Consider the following 20,694-nt stretch of genomic DNA (forward strand, 5'->3'; position numbering starts at 1 on the left):
GTCCAATCTGTGCTGTTAATCAGTGACCATACTGCATTTGTAGCTTGATACAGTGTTCGGGTCTTCGCCGTCTGTAGATGACACCCCATCAATCTCTATGAATCGGACTAGTCATATAATTGGTGTTACATATTACATGAATCAATGGCCCTGAAAAGCATGCATCATTCCAATGTATCATTAAATAGTACGCGTTAAGGACGTCACTGACTCACTCCAGAGAGGCAGCGCTATGAGGAGCCCTCATGAGTCATTTGAGAGCAGAAGTGTTTGCAAGAGATTTCTTTAAAAATGGATCAAAATGTAAAAAATATCAAGGATTTGTTTGCATGCCCTCTCATCCCGATGTCTTAGCAAGCTTCCGTTTGAAGATCTGAGTGTGCCAACTGTGTAAAGTTCAATGTGCTTATTATTTAAAGATTGCCTAGTTCATTATACCCTCCTAGGTTTGAAGATTGGTTGATAGAAGATATCAGAGAAATAAAATTCAGATTTTGGTTCCTTTATCCTGGTGTATTTCATTAACACATTCCTTGCAAATTAGTTTAAGTGTCTTACAATCTATCCTATTTTCTGGTGCTTATGCATCGGTCAATTTATAATATTTTATGTTGGGACATTTTTAAACTTCAGAAGGGGCAATCCTCCCCCCCCCTCCTCCCCTTCTCCATTAGCTCATGATTTTCCCTGTCATCCATGTTTCTGTCACTGTCCTCATTTCAACGATGTTTTATTCACATATCTGTGGTATATCTTCTTTTCTTTTGCTTTTTTTCATAGTATCTGTCTCTCTATTTACCATTTTCAAATCGTGCCTCTCAATTGCATTGGTTTGGGCGAAGAGAAGTGGGGGATGCGTACGGGTCCACCGGATGAGTCACAAACACTGATACTAATGCAATTACATCATTGAAACATGACCCGAAAATTATAAATAAATCTTCTGGAAAATTGTAAATCCAAGCAACATTTTCTTTAACTTCCCAGGAATTCAAACTTGGCAAAGTCAGTAGGTTGAGCCAGATCACATCCCATATTAGAATGTAATAAGATGTAGCGTTGCTCTATACTTAGGCATTGAGACATGATTTGGGCGGAAATTGGCCATTCGTTCATTGTCAAAGGGCCAAGCTTAAGCCTCTCGTCCCCAGTATTATGTGAGCGCACTTAGAAATGGAAAAGATAATGTCGAACATGTGTAAAATGTATCTTCCCAATCCATTTAGTACTTAAATATTGAATGCATGTGTTCAAACTTGAAAATAGGTTAAGATATTGTTGTTTGGGGTTTTAAGATATCTGCTATAAAAGAAGTTCACTTTTCACATGAATATTTCTTACATGACATTGATCAATTAAAGGAATCCCTTTGGGAAATTCATAACTTTATAAATATGGAACAAACCATTCTTGTCATCCACGAACTCTGGCCAGCCTCGAGCTACTCTCCATGCCCATATGCCAAAGCCGATATTACTATGAGCCTGGCTGGCATGGGGATAACTTTCAGAGCCGTAATTTATGAAAATAGGGAGGGCAGGAACAAGATTGATATACTGGATAGTGCCTTTGAGGCCGTGTGTGCGGATGTATACACCTATCACTTCTAATCAAGCCGGTCAAGTTTATTAACAGGTCAATAAAGCGAAGCAATCCCTTTGATTCCCGGAGTCGACGAGCCGAGCGCATTGCCCTCTCGTGGTTAGTCTCGTTCCAGCTGTTGGTAGTTCATTTCCGATCTGTACCTCAACTTATGGAAAGCTGTAATGGGGGCCAGATACGCCAACCGATATATCATTTTTGCTCTAAGTTTGTATTTCTGGTAGGCCTATATGTTTTTACCAAGTTTTTAGTTCATAACTTTGTTTACTAATTTTGGAGGGGGTACAGGGTAGAAGTAGTTATACCTGTGAACCATGACGTTTAGCAAACATATATTTTATGTATTAATATCTAAGATCATATATGAGCACAGAATCACCCATTACATTTATAGCAATTAGTCATGTTGGTTCATCCAATTATCATTTCATAAAGCATACTATAGGCATGATTAATTATTTATCCTACCCCACCCACCTCCCATACACACCAGCTGGGAGTAAACAAAAGTGATAAGAGAAGAAGAGAGAGAGAGAAACAGACAAAGCCCAAGGCTGAATATTGTAGTCCCACATGCTACATTATATGTGTCTTTCAGCTATACACACAGACACACACACTCCCACCACTCGGCCTGAAGTTGGCATCCCTATTACTTGCCTACATGATTCATTCTCCACACTCTTCCGTCACTTTCTCCCCATCTCTCCTTCTCTTTCCCATTCTCCGATGGTGTCCCTCCCCCAGTTGTAGCTTTGTTATTCGACATCGATTCATTCATCGTTCTTTCCTCCAAGGAAGGGGTGTCTCCGTTAATCACGTGTTTGTTCCACCAGCGATCTTCATGCAAACGCCTGGATGACATCTGTATTTGACCGCTTCCCCGTGCAGATTTTTACCATCGATTGCGGAGCATGGAGAAATTGCTTTAATCAGCATGGCTATTGTTTTGATGCTGTACGCTATAGACATCGCTCGTTGCATATTGTGACAAATATTGATTGTTTAGCAAGTGGAGGAGAAGCAATCCAATGTGCATTTGTATTGCAAGAGCAATAGCGATTTGACAATTCTTCATGTCGATAATATTGGCACAGCGAGGTTGATTGGTGGGAATATTCAGAATTTGTGTGATTTACGCATCGCATTGTGTATATGAACAGTGTGAGTTCCATTGGATCCCTATGTTATTGAGCAAGTCTACTGTTTGCTTAATTATCATCCATCATCGCTTCTTGCCTCTTGCGACGATCTCCAATCCCATCCAACGATTGATCAATTAACTTGAAGTCATTGCTGCGATGTTTGCATCGTTTCCTCGGGGGATTTGTGACGCTCGCCCATGTTAAGCCCTGATCGATCCTCACTTTGTGTGTAATCAGGACTACCAGACGGATTAAGCCGAGAACTTAGGAGGGATTTAGGAACGGTTCTTCATCAAGAAATCGCATCCTTCCATGTTCACAAAGATTCAATGTCTCGTCTACACCAGCATTCTTGCCAAAATCCCTTCATAACAATTTTTTGCCTAATCTGAGCCCCTGTGTTCCAAACATTTCAGTGAATAACAACGATGACAGCCAAGCTTTTTGTGATGCTTTCTTCTTCCAAAGCCAAGCATTGATCACCAACCGCGAGAGGCTACAGAAGGTCTGCTATCTCTTTTCACAAGAAACACGCTGATCTTCTTCCGTGCATTGCTCATCCATCAGCGCCACAGTGCAGCAGTGCTCTTAGATCATCCCAGGATCTGTAAGACAAAGAAAGCCCCTTTCAGAAGAAACATTTAAAGCCAGGGAAAATATTATTAAGAATATCTGTGGTATCTCTTGGACGACGACCCTCCTCGTGACTCAACTTGTCTTTCCTTTTTGAAGAACCTCCTTGATTAAAGCAATCCTTGATAGAAGTGTGGATGCTTCAAAACGGAAGTCCTCAGTCTTTCCTAATGTGATCAAAGTGTTCAGTGCTGCCAGGGTGTATAATTTATCTAGAACAACAGCTTAATGTTTGCTGCAAGGTTTTGAATGATCTGATGCTTCTCGCCTCTCTTATTCTCCAATTGCAAGACTGTATGACTGTATCTACACAGGCAAATACTCATTTGCAACAACTGGGCCAGAATATTCTTCTCTCGTCAAGGAATCGTGAGAGCTTTCTTTCCATCCTCTTCTATCATCGATGTACTTTGCGCGACCCGGTCCCCGAGCAACTTCGAAGAAGAAGAAGAAAGAAGACCGTAGCTCCATCTGCAAAATCATTTAGTATGCTTCTCTAATTAGTAGCATTAACATGTGGTTGTAGGGTATTTGTGTTTCTACACATGAAAGCCTTCATCCATCTCCGTGCTCCATCCATTTTCTTTCTAACGAGCCTGTGTATTGGACTGGAATACATCTTACTCCGTGCCGTGCGTGATGTGTGCACAGTTGAAATAGACAAGGCATATTTATGAGGATTAACTTTGAAAAGTGGTTCTTAGATTAAGACTTGTTACAGGAAACAAACTCTTTTAAAGTCGGCTTTATGTGGATTTAAGCAGTGGAGTATCGATTTGGGATGTAATCCATGGAATAATTGTTATTTGGAAACCAACTACATGTATTTTCCTTGTCTAATTTCTTACGGATAACAGCGGATATATTTGTCAGGATTTTGTGATCGATGCTTCTGCATGGTGGAATATTTCTTCACTCATTTAAATCTAATCTAAAGAGAGTCGAAAGACTTCTTTTATATTTCATCACAGGCATTGATTGCCTGTGACACACTTATTTAATTTGCAGTGGCGATCTTAGCCCACTGATCTAATTGCATCGCATCGTCCGCAGAATTTGCATATATGGATTAAAGTGGAGGGGTGAAAGAGGCGTGAAGTTTTTCACCAGCTCCTGTTATCCTACAAATTACTCAATCTTATTTACGCTTTAAGGTCAAAGAACCTTGACAAACAGGTTACCGCAGACGAGCAGACTCTAGATTTTCCTCACCCCCTCAATTTGCATATTTACACCCTAGGAGAGAGGTGGAAAGTCTCCTCTTAATGTTGTTGGGAGAAGGAGTCGTGTCCGAGTCTGGCGCCACGGAAGGCCCGTTGCAAGGGGTGCACTGCTTTCCCTTTCATTTTCATGTTCATCTCTTGAGGGGCCGGAGCTAAGTCCGACGGACAGGCACCGGTATCGGGTAACTCCATCGTTTATTCCAGATGCAGGTGCTTGACTCTGCTTTTGAACGTTGGCCGCAATCCACCCCTGCAAATGGACTTTTTTTTTATTTTGACGGAGTCAAAGAAGGAGCTCTTTCTCCAGTTCTTTGTGAGGGTTTCAAAAAGAGAAATTTGGAAGTGAAATTGATCGTTCATCTTTTCCAGGGCTTTCCGTGTCATAAAAGACAATATTTGTTGACTGAGTAAGCTTAATATTTCTTCAGAAATACTGTCTCACCCAATACGGAATTATAATGTTCTCTTGTATTCCCCTACCATGGCGATGTAAATAACAGACTGGAATGTGTGATGTACATCGACATTTCATGAATTATAGATTGTCATCAGTTGCTAATGAGATGCATAATTCTTAGGATGCACCCTGTGGAATACCAACGTCTCCCTGCATTAAATGCTGGTAACATCCCCACTGTACTCTCCACGTAAATGCGTGACATCATTAACGCATATGACTCGCGGAGCAAATCTACTATACATGAAGTTCAGCTGGCGAAAGCATTTCTGTCCCCCTTGTTAGAATATACCCAGCAAAGTCTCCTTAACGATTCACCATCATCACGTTTCCATGGCAACAGGAGGTTGACAGATTGTTAATTCGCTCACTCACATGCCAACTGACAGTCGCCCACAGGAGTGTGGCACCAGTTTTCTCCACGAGCAAGCAGGGTTCACAGACAAGGAACACAAGAAAGAAAAACAACTGCATCTTGTGAAAGCCTCGTGATATGCATGGTCGCTTGAACTACTTTTTCTCATCGTCATAAAACGCGGTATCAGACCATCGTGTGACCTGCGTCCGATGTACATTCCTAATACACGTGTGTGGATACTAGTGAACATACTCCTTCATCCCCCCTGCGTTGACGTCTCCCTGGAGGGCAGACACAAATTAATTTTTGCATTTCAGAGGATATTGCTGGTCCTTTCATATGTTAATGACTTGTGATACATGTGTTTGTGACCATTAATGGCAGGTAGCATTTTAGTTCTTCGACTCATGAATATTCCTTTTTCTCATATTGAATAAAGTTAACATCTCCTGGACATTGTTTGATTTGGTTCTTCAGGAAAAGCTCTACTAGAAAAGAGGAATCAAGGTCTTGTCTGAAAGCTCATCAGTTATTATAAAAGTTGATTTCTGTGCTTATTTCATTTATGAATAACTTTAGAATTGAAGCATCGCTTATACCATATTTTGCGGAATATAAAGGATATATATAATTCCATATAAACTATCGTCTTGGATTCACGAAGATCAAGCAGTGTATTTCATCATGTGGAGCGCAACACTAGATAATCGCGGGAGTGTCCACACACGTGTGGTTCACAGCCCCGAATCGCAGCCCGGAGCATGGTTTCCCTGCGAGTGCGTCATGAGCTTGTTCGGCTGCAAGAAGGATAAAAATGTAAATATTTCCCCTCTTTTATTTCATTTTGTTATACCATGATAAAATACAAAACAGTCTTCAAAATATATAAACAAAACAAAATGTAAAGTAAACTCAATTCAATTTAAATTTATTTCAGTCATAAAAAGTACATATCCATATTTTTATAGGATTAGGAGACCATGGCAGTTTAAAGATAAATTCCAGTTTTGGTAACGATCTCAAAATGACTTTTTACAGAATCTAATATAATGACCATCCAAGTGTCTGTTTGTATGAATAAAAAATATGTGCCAAAAGATTCTGGGAGAAATTGTGTAATTGCTTAGAAATAAGCAAAATAAGCGCAGATTCGGTCACTTCCGTCTGGTCTTTATTCCAGCAATAATAATACACTGTCCCACGTGTGCCTATCTGTGTTGGTGATCTTCAGTGTGAAAGTTTTTCAGCTTAGATTTGAAGATTTCACAAAGTTCAGTTTATGTAACTGTACCAGATCTAGATCCTCGATGATATTCTGACAATTAAGCCTGGTTTTACAGACTTTCTCATGAAATCAGTGTTTACTGCAAATACTGGCATTTCTCTTTAAGACAATCTTGTTGATGGAACATTTCTTTCATTGAAAATGTTCTTTCCAATGAAGCCATTTTAGCTTGATGAGTAATTGTAACTGTATGATTTCTCTATTTTTTGGGGGGGATGGGGTCTGGTTGTTTGTCATTGACATTTTATTGAATGATAATGTTACCCTTTGCATGTCACAATTTTTTTTTGGCGGCAGCTCAGAAGTTGGTTGATGCTCTCTCCATTTCTTGTTCAGTTATCCCTTGCTAATAGCATCAAATAATCATTAGCCCAAAATGTTCCCAAAGCCTATGCATCTATATATTGACCTTGTCAGAGTGCATTTGTCATCTTCAAATGTACCTAATATCATTGATAGTAGTTTTATTGAAGGAATGGCTCATTTGTTTTGTGGGGAAACACACTAATACGAATAAGGGAAAATTAAACTTCAGGCATCTTATTGCTTTTACTCCTTTTGTCAAAGTGAAAAGTTTTTCCTGCATTTTGCAATCTGTGTAAATGTATTTTTATATTGAACCCGATGTTTTTTTTTCATTTGATACTATAGTTTGATCCCCTTTGTCTTTCGGGAAATGAAATATATTAGATATAGAAAAACTTGGTGTACATTTAAGGTCAACTTACTTCCAATTAACAAAAAAGGTAATGCCCCCATATACTAAATGTACAACCTTTTCAAGAAAACCAAGCAAAAATATTGGAGGAGTGCATTTTCTTTCACCTCATTGACTTTCTATGTGAAAATGAGATTTATTCCATCTTTGCAAATATGAATTAACATATAAATTATTATAAAATGTAAAAATAACATTTAGGTGTTTGCATGCAGACCCACTCTTTCATTCAATTACTTGTAAATTTACAAGAACTTGTTCAACCTCAAATACACTTTTTCAGCACCCACCTGAACAGGTACTTATACAGGGTAAGTTCTCTAAGACACCGTTCTCACTACCTTCCTAAAACTAGTTTACCAGAAACTAGTTTAGTTGAAACGTGTAATGAGAACGGTTGAAGCGATCTTGAAACCGACCTTCCAAACTGGTTCATAAAACCACCATGCAATGTATTCAAGATCGCTTTGCCTTGTTAAACTGGTTTTAGTGTGAGGACACAACCATTATTTGGGAAGCGATCTTCGCACATTTTGAGCGTGCTACTCCACACGACAGGTGTAGAATGCCAATGCTGCAGTTTGGAATTTGCGTAAAACGTATCACTCCACTGAGAGTGTTTCCATAGCAACAAGATCGCTTTACGTGAAGTGATTTTGAAAACCACTTTCGTGTGATCAAATGGGAACGCTAGCAAAGCGATCTTCCAAGCTGGTTTCCTGAACTGGTATCCAGTTAACTAGTTTTAGAAAGCATAATGAGAACGGTGTCATAGTTGTGAGCAATTTTTTTTTTCTTTTTTTATAAAACAAGTTCACGCCTAGTTACCAATAATGCATATAGCATTTCCATTTATTTGAAAGCAGAAAAAAAAGAGCCTTGTAGATTTAATGCCTTGCTCGCGGGCATAGCTGCCGCGGCCAGGGATCGAACCCCAGACTTTTCCATGTATAGCCAGGCGCCTTAGACCACTCGGCCACGGCACCTCCATTTGAATTCTGGTCTGAGTAGCTCAACCCAAGCGCCAAATGGCACCTGTGCCCAATATATCTGTGTGATGGAATTGTAATTTGCTTTCACACTGCAAAAATACATGAAACCTTGGAAAATCCCTGCGAATGTTCTTACAATTTTGATAAATGTCCTACTTATGTGGTCATTTCCATGAGCAGGTATTTTTTCTTGGGGGGCATTACAAATAATATGCTTTCACGCTTGCAAAAATACCACATATTTTTGGTTTTTAAGTGTGTGGTCTGAAAGCGCCTGTACCATGTCTCTATTTTGTCTGAATCTCATGTGTTTTAGTGTTATCTGCTGACAGGCCATGGTGCCATCGTTATTAGAGCATCATTGATTATTGGCAGTTTTGAAGCACCCTTTTGCTGCCGACACTCCCCATCTCTCCGTTCTAGGCTGTTTAGGAATTTCACGCCTTTCGATGATATATGCGGACAACCCAATGATTGAACAGCCGTGTTGACTGAGCTCTTGCATAAGAATTTAGGGGAAGTACTTTTCCTTTTGCAGTATAGGCATGGTATACATTGTGTTCCAGAAAACCACTTCATAAACTAACTTTTGAAATTCATTTGGGATTTTTTCTTTCTTTTGAGGCTACTCTACCAAATACAACATACTGCTTATCTTGTCACATCTCCTTAACATAGAACAATGGTCTTGTTCTCTGGAGTATTTTGCTTGGCAATCTTTATTTCAATTATTTCTTAACCATAATCGGAATTGAAGTCAATGGACCACAATGTGGTTTCTTAGGCAGGACTCTCAAGACCTGTTTTAGGAAATACTTCAACAAAATTAAAGGAAAAGTTAAAATTCCTTTGATATTTTCCCAGCAAAATGCAACACTGAGATGGTGAAGATCAATGTTTATTTGAAGTTTTAACAGTATGATGGCAACCCGCTACCCCTATCACAAAATCATTGTACATAGATATAATGGTGAAAAGCTTACCACCAGTCAAATTTAGAGTTGGCAGCAGAATTAATCATTTTGATTTTGAATCTAAGATGAAGTATATAGCAATTCAACTTGCTTCCCAACCTTTAAATGGTTCGCCTGCACCCTATTTTCCAGGAAACTTCAGTTGTTTCCAATGTCTGCACATTTCAAGTGTAATGAGGAGCCCGGGGGGGGCCACTTCCATTCACGAGTGGATACCATGCGCGACCATGGGGTCTCGAAAAGCACCCTAAACACGTAATTTCCATATTCTGAAAATGCACCCCTTAACAAGTATTGGCGTGTGAAACCCTACCCTTAACAAGTATTGGAAACAAAACGATACTCATGGCAAATATTCCCTGAAATGAACCCCTAAACAAGTACAGGAATGTTTTATTGTTACGGGTCCTTCGGTCGTCGGCTTTACCTTATTTGGTTTAGTACGACCCCACCTTCTACACCTCGTGCAAATCGGACTCTAAACACGTAGTGTTGGGGCAAAAGGACATCCTTTATAAAACATTTTAATTTTGTTTTATCATCCCCGCAAATTCGACCCTAAACACGTAATTTTCCTAGCGAAATAGATACCCTTTTTTTCATTATTTTTGTGTTTTTGACACCCTTCTCACGTTACGTACGTAACGTGCCCTATCGTGAAAAAGACATCCTTTTTACGTGTTTTTTTGGTCGCGCATGGTATCCACTCGTCAATGTAAGTGGCCCCCCCCCGGATGAGGAGTTTATTTTACTCCACTGACCACTTCATATATTTTCAAAAAAGCCTCCTTTGTTCTATCTCAAAGACTATATTTTCTTCAACGATATAACAACTTGACTCCATGAAGGAGTTCAAGAATTGGCAAGGCTCATGAGTAAAAAGCAGATTTTTTTTTTGCAAAAAAAGAGAGCTTTCTGTGCACTATTGTCAATTTGTATATAAGGAAACCATTATTCTTCAGACTAGCTGAACTAGACTTATGTCTGGTTGTGATGTCATAATGGTACTGCCTTTCATGACCCTTGGCCTTCTTCATTGACTTATTGAGGTCATTGTAAAGTGGAAGTTGACATTCTAGAACAGTGATATCATATTTATTTATTAGATCCCTCCTCTCTCTCTCTCTCTTCTCCATTCTTTTTTCTCTCTCTTCTCCATTCTTTTTTTTCTCTCTCTCTCCCTCTCCATCCTCCTCTTCCTCTCTCCCTTGGCACAATAGTAACAATATTTATCTGCAATTTTCACTCAAGCCCTTATAAATTAAGTTTCAGTGTGATGAACAAACATATTTAGTAAGGAACAAATCATAACATTATTATTGACAACTGGAACCCTACCCTGCTCTAGAATTGGTATATCATGCGATGTATGGATATCAGATATTTTTCTCATTTGAATGGTATTGAAGATAAATGCCAGTTGTGGTAACGATTTCAAAATGAGTTTGTACAGAATCCAATGAAATGACCACCAAAGTGTCTGTTTGTATAGATAAAAAATATGTGCCAAAGAATTCTGCAAGAAATTGTGTAATTGCTGAGAAATTAGCAAATAGGCCTAAGCACTGGATTCGGGTCAAGCGTCGGGCCGACATTCAAAGCAATACTAATACATTGTCCCATGTGTGCTTATCTGTGTTGGTGATCTTCAGTGTGAACATTTTTCAGCGTAGATTTCAAGATTTCACAAAGTTCAGTTTATGTAACTGTATCAGATCTATATCCTCAATGATGGTGACAATTCAGCCTGGTTTTACAGACTTTCCTGAATTCAGTGTTTACTGCAACTACTTTCATTTATCTTTAATGCAATTTTTCATCATGAGACATAAATCGTTATCGATCCTCTGTTACATGCGAATGGTCCTTCCATATCCCTGTGTTAACTTACACACAGGTATCATACACATTATTCAATTAGTTTGTGCATCTAAAAGCAGGACAAGTTTTTAAAAATAGTGTCAAATAAACTTCCCCATGCAGTTTGTGTTTTAAAGGGGCCGTCATATTTAAGCATGCGTGTCCGACATATGTATAGTACACCAATTTACTCATTAATCCTTATTCTTGATATTAAGAATTATCATTTGTTAACAATGCAAAAGGTTTTTTATACAAATAAATTAAACCTTGGTCACAAAAATCTGATTTGATATGAAAATTTGAATTAAAAAAAAAAGTTTAAGTATTAAATGGAAAGAAACGGCTTGCCATGATATTTTGGTATCTGCTGGCTAAAATGTCCAGGCTCCCACAACACAAGGCTTAGCAATGATAGTAGTACATTTTTCACGATTGATTACAGTTGACGAAAATGTACAATCAATCATGGAATTCAAGTGTAGGATCAGTTGCTCGTCGATGTGTTACAGGACCAAGGGGTGACTGACAGCCCCTTTAATTCCATGTTAATGTCACATTGTGAAGCATTCTGGAATGTGGAAAGTACTAATCTTGGCAGTGACTCGTGTCATTGGAATGTAGCATTGTTTACAGTTTTGACAATCTTGGGATGTTTCACAAGAGGATGATATCCTTCGTCTGTTGTCTCGGTTTTCCTTGCCCCATCTCTGCTATTCCTTTCCTCTTCTCGTACTCATTTCTTCCTTGTTATCCCCTTCCTTCTTCTTCCCCCTATTTCAAGTTCCCAACCCCAATCCTCCCCCTCTTCCAACCCCCTTCCTCCCCCTCTTCCAACCCCTTCCTCCCCTCTTCCAACCCCTTCCTCCCCTCTTCCAACCCCTTCCTTCCCTTCTCTCAACCCCATCATCCCAACCCCCTTCCTCCCCTTCTCTCAACCCCATCCTCCCAACCCCCTTCCTCCCCTCTTCCAACCCCCTTCCTCCCCTTCTCTCAACCCCATCCTCCCAACCCCCTTCCTCCCCTCTTCCAACCCCCTTCCTCCCCTTCTCTCAACCCCATCCTCCCAACCCCCTTCCTCCCCTTCTCTCAACCCCATCCTCCCAACCCCCTTCCTCCCCTCTTCCAACCCCCTTCCTCCCCTTCTCTCTACCCCATCATCCCAACCCCCTTCCTCCCCTTCTCTCAACCCCATCCTCCCAACCCCCTTCCTCCCCTCTTCCAACCCCCTTCCTCCCCTTCTCTCAACCCCATCCTCCCAACCCCCTTCCTCCCCTCTTCCAACCCCCTTCCTCCCCTTCTCTCAACCCCATTCTCCCAACCCCCTTCCTCCCCTTCTCTCAACCCCATCCTCCCAACCCCCTTCCTCCCCTCTTCCAACCCCCTTCCTCCCCTTCTCTCAACCCCATCCTCCCAACCCCCTTCCTCCCCTCTTCCAACCCCCTTCCTCCCCTTCTCTCCACCCCATCCTCCCAACCCCCTTCCTCCCCTCTTCCAACCCCCTTCCTCCCCTTCTCTCAACCCCATCATCCCAACCCCCTTCCTCCCCTTCTCTCAACCCCATCCTCCCAACCCCCTTCCTCCCCTTCTCTCAACCCCATCCTCCCAACCCCCTTCCTCCCCTTCTTTCAACCCCATCATCCCAACCCCCTTCCTCCCCTTCTCTCAACCCCATCCTCCCAACCCCCTTCCTCCCCTTCTCTCAACCCCATCCTCCCAACCCCCTTCCTCCCCTCTTCCAACCCCCTTCCTCCCCTTCTCTCAACCCCATCCTCCCAACCCCCTTCCTCCCCTCTTCCAACCCCCTTCCTCCCCTTCTCTCAACCCCATCCTCCCAACCCCCTACCTCCCCTCTTCCAACCCCCTTCCTCCCCTTCTCTCAACCCCATCCTCCCAACCCCCTTCCTCCCCTTTTCCAACCCCCTTCCTCCCCTTCTCTCAACCCCATCCTCCCAACCCCCTTCCTCCCCTCTTCCAACCCCCTTCCTCCCCTTCTCTCAACCCCATCCTCCTAACCCCCTCCCCCCCCTCTTCCAACCCCCTTCCTCCCCTTCTCTCAACCCGCATCCTCCAAACCCCCTTCCTCCCCCTCTTCCAACCTCCTTCCTCCCCTTCTCTCAACCCCTATTCCCGACCTCATCCATTTTGCACTCTAGTCATGATTTGAAGAGAAAGGTATTGTAGAAAACTACTGATGAACGCATTAATTCATACTTTCGCCAAGCAGCAAAGCAACAATATTTTGTGTGCTAGTATTCCAATTACTGTCTTCTTTGATTAGTTATGTCGGCAGTTTTCAAGTTCTCTTGCTTTAAATTCCTCTCAGAGTATTGCCCATTTAACATTCAATTTTATCCCAGACTTATCCACAAGTAATCTTTAAATTTGAAGTTGAAAAGGGGTAGATTAACTCCTCCATTACTCTAGATACATGTATGCATGACTTGACCATGCCACCCACTAAAGTCAATGATGCGGGACTGTAACGATTTTGCGCGGTATAATTTCAAGCGAATGGGGATGTCATTGGGGGACACTGTCATTACATGTCCGCTTAATGCATAATGCATTTTATTGCGCGGTGATGTTTTGGTTAGATTGAACTCGTAGGCAAGCAGTTAATGATGAAAAATTTGGTCAATGGGTGTTTTTAATAAACCTGTAAAAATCTGGGTTGATTGGAATGAAGATCTTCAGAGACATCACAAGTTAGTCGGCACTTATCAAAAAATACTTTTCTTATTCTTGAATTTAGGATGTTTCAGTGATCCATGTTTTGCTATTTATATTACGAAGGGTTGTAATGCCAATGATTATCATCGGGGGATCGTTTCATCAACATTTTTGTCTGACAAGTTGTCAGATCTGACATCTTTCCTTGATTCTGATTGGCTGAGAGGCACTGTTACTATAGTAACTGTCGGATAAAATGTGACTTGTCGGATAGAACGTCTGACAAGTCCTTTCATGAAACGCTCCCCAGGAGTATCATCACTAATATTACAACTATTGTTATCAACACAATGATCTAGCATTATCACCAATATCATAACCATCACCATCATCTATTTTATCATTCAGCAATCTCAAATATCATCATCACCCTCATTCTCATCACCATCATCATCACCATCATCACCATCACCATCATCATAATCATCATCATCACCATCATCATCACCACCAACATCATCATTATCACCATTATCATCATCAATACAAATGATATCCGGATATAGATTATAGTCATAGGATTGATAAAAAGTAAAAATAGTTTTAATAGTGGTCTTGACAGCGATGATGATTAGAAATACAATTATGAAAATTCTGAAAAGTTACATAAAAATGAACATAGTCAAAATAATATCTCACAAAAAGAAAAAGTAAATCTGCAATGCATTTCTACATATAAGGCTTTCCTCCCTCTCTCCTTTGCAAATGGCAATGCTGGACTTAAAAGAAAAGTACCTCATCCAAAATTCTCCTGGGCAATGAACAAGAAGGACCATGGTCAATTTACATGTATATTCTTTCTAGACTGCTGTATGAATTATTAATTTGCAAAGCCGATGAGAGGCCACTAATTAAGTCCAAATTTAGAACAAGCCTCTAATTAGGCTATGGAATGGCTATCAGAATTTTTGATCAAATTTCCATACATGTGTGCTTTCAAATATATATTTTTTCTATTCATTGTCATTATAATTATCTTTTCAAGGCAGTTTTTAATACTTTGATTTATATGGATTTTTTTCCCATTTCACAGTATAAAATACAATTAAAAAAAGACATTTGAAAAACAAATTAGAAATTTTGTATGATCGAATTGAATTTCTTCTCAGTAAAAAATAAGCACAGATAAAATTGAGTCTTAAGACTTTACCTCTGTTACTTTTCACCAACATTCATATTTTCAACCAAACTGTAATTACTATCTTCTCTTTGTTTAACTCCTTTCATTGACTTAAAACAATTCAACATAAAGTTAGTCTCATCCTCTACGAAGGAACTTTCCCCTTCAACACCAAGAGCCAGCCCCTCGTCTGTGATTGCTTGCTAGTCGATCGATAATGGAGCACTTGTAATTAACATGAGCATAAACATGAGCATTCTAAAGGGAGTCCATAGCATAAACAATGGCTTGAGGATGATGCACAAAGATATGGATTTCTGAACCTGCACACTTTCAGTTACTCATCTAATTCAAGGAAACTGATAATAGGTGTATGCTGTTGGTATTATGATAATAAATATAGTTTGAGTCATCGCTTTAAAAGAAGAAAAGGGCATGGAGGTTTTCTTCTTCTGTCTGCTTACTTCAATTTTAAAGATTCTTGCATATTCACTAAAAATCGGTTGATTAATTTCATCAAATTTGACAATGCATTATATGCAGCATAAGAAGAAAAAATAGCACTTTGATCCACATTATCCATGACATGGTAAAGAAATGATTATAGTATTCATTGTATTTTAAATGTCTTTTAGAGGTGTTGTGGCTCAGTGGATAAGTCTTTGGACTTTGAACCACAAGGTCCGGGGTTCAAATCCCACCGCAGCACTAGCGCCCTTTGGCAAGGCGTTTATCTACATTTGCCACTCTCGACCCAGGTGTAGTAAATGGGTACCCGGTAGGAAGGAATTCCTTGAATGCTCGAGGCGCCCGATCAGGGTAGCCGTGCTAAAGCCGGGGTAATAGTATGCAGCGCTTAGAAACATTTGTATTAAGCGCTATATAAATGTTGCATATTATTATTTAATCTAGGTTTGTTTTTAATTTATTTCAATTAATTTAATGTGATAGCATTGATATTTTATGTAATTTTGTTTGTGTAAATTGTATTTTGCTTTATATCAATTGTAATTCATTTATTTTGTAAATCATTCTATGTATACAGGGCTCTTATGTAACACAGGCCTTTGGGCACTGAAAGGACTACCCTGTTTTAAAGAAAACTGAATAAATAAATAATGAATAAATGAATAAATAAATGAAATAAATAAATAAATAATCTGTGTTATGAATCATTTAATAAATTCATGCCATACAGGTATGGTACCAAAAGGATTTTTAAAATCTGTAAGTTGTTTTAATAGATCTCATGATTTATTCAGTTTTTACAATTCTGCGAAACTCCGTACTTCCATATATCCATGGCCCATGGTACATGTGTGTGCAGTTAATCATTAAAGTTTTGCAATGGTTACCCTCTGCAGATGCCTCTATGTATGTAAAATCCCTTGGAACCACTGAATTGTTTTCAACCTAATTAATTCAAAATCTTTTGAGCGAGGTGATTATTTGACTTGTACTTCATTCCCACTGTCGTGTGATCCAATACCAACGCCACGATCGCAAAATTTTTGAACTGTTACAATTTTTCTATAATCAATACGATTTGCCATGAATGGTCTGATAGGATCTGATACAAAAACTATCATTACTCCACGATTAAGACCACCGTTTCAATTGTGGCGCAAATTGTGACAGTGAAAACGGAGGTATTATGGGAGGTTAGCTAGTACAGTGTCTACATGTGACTTCTGGTTTAGAAGTAGCATAGATAATTACAAGGACCTTGATTATCTTGATATCTTTCCAAGAAATCTCACCTTCTCCTTAATACCTCCAAGAGGGAGGAAGGAGATGGAGAGAAAGATGAAACTCAAGCCTGAATGACACATAGTGCGTCACCTGGTCACTGACGTTCTATTAATTTCTCCATCCATCTTCCCTGTTATAAAGATGCTTCTTGTATAGCATGTTCATACAATAGGAAAAACATTAAATGGGCATTAGTTTTGTTGTGGTGTGAAAAAGTATCTTAGTTCTATTAATTTCCCCCATCCATCTTGCCATAAAAGATGTTTGTTTTTTGTATAGCATGTTCATACTGTGGAAAAATTATTTTACACATCAGTTTTATTGTGGTGTGAAAAGGTATTGTTATTCATTTCTTACACCCATCCATACTTATCCATTGAAGTCTGTCTATAGCAGTGGCGTGCAGATTGGGGGGGGGCTTGGTGGCACTCGCCTCCCCCCCCAAAAAAAAAAAAAAAAATAAATAAAATGAAAAATATTATGACCAAGAAAATAAGGAAAGGAAAGAGAAAAACTTCTAAATATTATATAAAAATCTATCACAGATTATATTGTTTTTGTACTAAAAATATCAACATTTATGATTTTTACTCGCTTCCTTTGCTCACTCACAACTTTAAATACATTTTGCTCGATATGCCATACATGTATCTAGCCCCCTCAAAATTTGTGGCTCTTTGCACCACTGGGGGGGTGTTTCACAAAGATTTAAGTATGACTTAGAGTCGCACTTAAATACCAAGTTGCATATGGTATGAAAGGCTTGACCGCATTGGTCAGATCCTGTCATGAGGACGCGCACTACTTCGTATCTATCAATAAGATCGCGCGTTGGATATCATGTACACGTCGGCATTTAAGTGTGACTTAAGTCATACTTAAATCTTTGTGAAACACCCCCCTGGTCTGTAGCATTGGTGTTCAGGGTCAATAATAGAGAGATTTCGATTGTCTGCGACTGCAACGTATTCCTCGTTCACCGGAAGTGGTGACACCGCTCGTTCAGTATCACGTTCGTACATTGATGAAAACAGTTTCGACTTAATCGACGTACCCGTACTGGGCCCGTACCAGACCACAGCATATACCAGCATGATAGCGAGCGGGCCGTGGGCCGATGCTCGGCCGGAGAGTCAGGCGCAGCATCAGCCTACGAACCAGTGGGGCGACTGAGGGTGCAACACTTGCACTCTTGCGCAAAACCCCCCCAAACCCAGTTTTCCTTTTAAATAGAACATCAATTACCTATCGGATATGTAGTGTCTGAAAACAGGACACACTAAATGTCATGGAAAAGCTGGTAACAAGCAGTAATTTGCAGTTTACCAGCCCTGCTGAATCAACGAAAGTCAAGTGTTGATGCGGCTTCATTCATTTTTGCTAAGCTTGGATGACGTCATCATGCACGATCAAGCGCTCGTTCGAGCACTATGACAGCGAACGTCAAAACCTTCAAATACGAGTCACAGATTTGGGCAGTGAACGAGAAGGATCGGCACAGAATACTTCGCGCATGCACAGTGCTCCCAAAATCCCTTAATCTCGTACGTCCACATGGCTCGTCTCAGAAAACGAAAGCTCTCCAATGTGACTTAGACTGTAGCATCATGTAATATTCCAATATTGCAAAAGTGAACTTGTCATTGGGTTTATTTCAAAGTTGAAGTTCAGAATTGGTATTTTTCTGCCGTAAGAATTCAATTTTGGATCTAGCGCATCTCTCGGTAATACTTTTTACATTTTTATTGGCACCTGATCAGAACAAATTTTGAAGTATAATGCATATTTTTTCCCCTAAAATACATATAAGTTTAATATGGCAGGAGTTAGTTGCCCCTTCAAAAAACCCTGAAAGCATAGTATCGTGTCGTCCTTTCCACATGAGATTACCTTTAACTGCATACATCAATTACTGGAACACCAGCAAGTTACTGTGCTGACTATATACAAGCCATTTGATATTTTCATGGTTATTACCTTTAGGAAATCTGATATTAAATTTATGAAGTGGCCTGCATTGCTTGTTTGCTTGCCGACAGGGACTGAAGCTATTTGACATTTTGTGCTCAGCAAATAGCAGGGCAAGTCTTGCTTTGATAGAAAATGATACATTGAGTGTAGGCGTTCGGATTAATATTGTCCTTCCTTTTGTCCCTAGGTGCATCACTTAATAGGTATGAAAATCCATTTGCAACATTTTCAAAACCCGCTTGAAGTAATTTAGCAATATAAGAGTACATACATGTATATTAATGCCATACTGACCAAATGTATTAAATGTCCTAGCCTTTAAATGAAATTTTTAAAAATAATGATTTCCTGATACAGTTTGATAAGGCAGTGCCCCTTACTGCTAAGTCCCTATAAATACAATTGGATGTATGCAGTCATTTAGGGTGTGTTTATGCTTCCATTGCGAGGACAGAATCAGCGATTTCAAACGTTGATTCAAAACGTAGTTCTGGGAGTGCTGTTCATGCTTAACTTTTCAGAGCAAATCATGATTTCAAGCTGGCTTCGCATCATGAAGCGAGGTCAAATTGGGCGTGCCTTTTTTCGAAAGTTTTTTTTCCGATTGTTGTTATTACGGCCTTAGTTGGTTGCTAACTGACAAGCATACATTACTCATTCACTAATTAGAAATATCAGGGTGTGAGAGTTCAGACTTTTAGCTGATATCAGATTTTTTTCAGCTTATTTTTAGCTTTCCTCTGTACAAAAACTATGGGAGCTCTTTCTATTTCAGACTTTTTCAATACTCTTCAGCTTTTTTCAGATCTCTTTTTTTTTACCACTCACACCCCAGAAATATAAATGTGAAGTAAATATTTAGCTCTGCATGTATGGATTGATATTTCTTTCAAGTTATGAATTACATGTAGTGTGAAAAAGTTGTACTTCATAACCTTCATTTCATACAAGTTGTAGTAGTAACCTTTTTTCCTTTTTAATTAGCTGCCAATATCTTAAAGGTATTGTTTAACTTTGTGAGCAGCCGATTTAAAAAATTCTCAAACCAAGATGAAACATGTGTACAAGTGCATGTATTAGAACTAATAAACCCTGAAAACAACCATTATTGAGAATGAAAAGCTTAAACTACAAGGCAAACCCCGATTTTGTAAATAGGCGTCTTATAGACGCCTAAATAGTACACATAACTGTATGGGATGAAATTAAGATGGTGTTTCCGGTCACTTTATATTTCAATTTTTGAAGCACTAAATAATGATTTTCGAACACAATTTTTTCAGGGCTTCATTTTTGTAACATATCACAGACACAGATGACAAGTGTGTCCTTCTAGCTCAGATTTTTTAAAAGTCAAACCAATGTTAATTAGCTGCCAATCACTCTAAACATCAGTCATACCATGATAAAGGCAAGAATAATGAATTCCATCATAAAAACAAGAATAATTTCCATGAATTAGTAGAAAAAAAGTTGATGCCACTTCACCTCTTGGCGAGTGAATACTGTTTTCTCTGCAAACATATATACCACCATTTAAAATTTACATTCCATTCTGAGCAATTAAGTATAATGTGTGTGAATTAGGTCACACTTTCCTTCTTTTTTTAATGAATGCCGCCACAGATGTGCGTATTTGTTCCCCAGGGCAGTAATATTGATTTGCTCAATACACTTTTGCTCTGTAGTAATTGTGGCCTGATTCCATCCATACATAATGTACATATAACTCAAATGTGCACAAGTGTCAGAAATGAGCATTCAAGAAACTATAGTGCTTTTAGTCACAAGAGGGCAGCATTCCAGATTCTCTTCTGCTGAGAGTGAGGGGTTGAGGAAGAGAGCATGTGAAAGAAGCTGCTGCACTTTCC

The 20,694-nt window shown here is 39.5% G+C and overlaps 1 protein-coding gene across 3 annotated transcripts in view; it reads left to right on the plus strand.

Annotated features, from left to right (window-relative positions):
- The first annotated feature begins 5,863 nt into the window (after positions 1 to 5,863).
- The window catches only part of LOC121429694 (disks large homolog 1-like), an 88,230-nt gene continuing 73,399 nt past the window's right edge, over positions 5,864 to 20,694 (plus strand). For 2 of the 3 annotated variants that reach the window (XM_041626856.1, XM_041626857.1), the window contains exon 1: positions 5,864 to 6,234. In XM_041626856.1, the coding sequence (XP_041482790.1) occupies positions 6,103 to 6,234 (132 nt within the window). In that variant the 5' untranslated portion in view covers positions 5,864 to 6,102. The remainder of the gene's footprint in view (positions 6,235 to 20,694) is intronic. The other variant, XM_041626858.1, reaches the window with a different exon arrangement.

This window comes from Lytechinus variegatus, chromosome 16 (genome assembly GCF_018143015.1).
Source record: "Lytechinus variegatus isolate NC3 chromosome 16, Lvar_3.0, whole genome shotgun sequence".
NCBI classification, from domain to species: Eukaryota; Metazoa; Echinodermata; class Echinoidea; order Temnopleuroida; family Toxopneustidae; genus Lytechinus; species Lytechinus variegatus.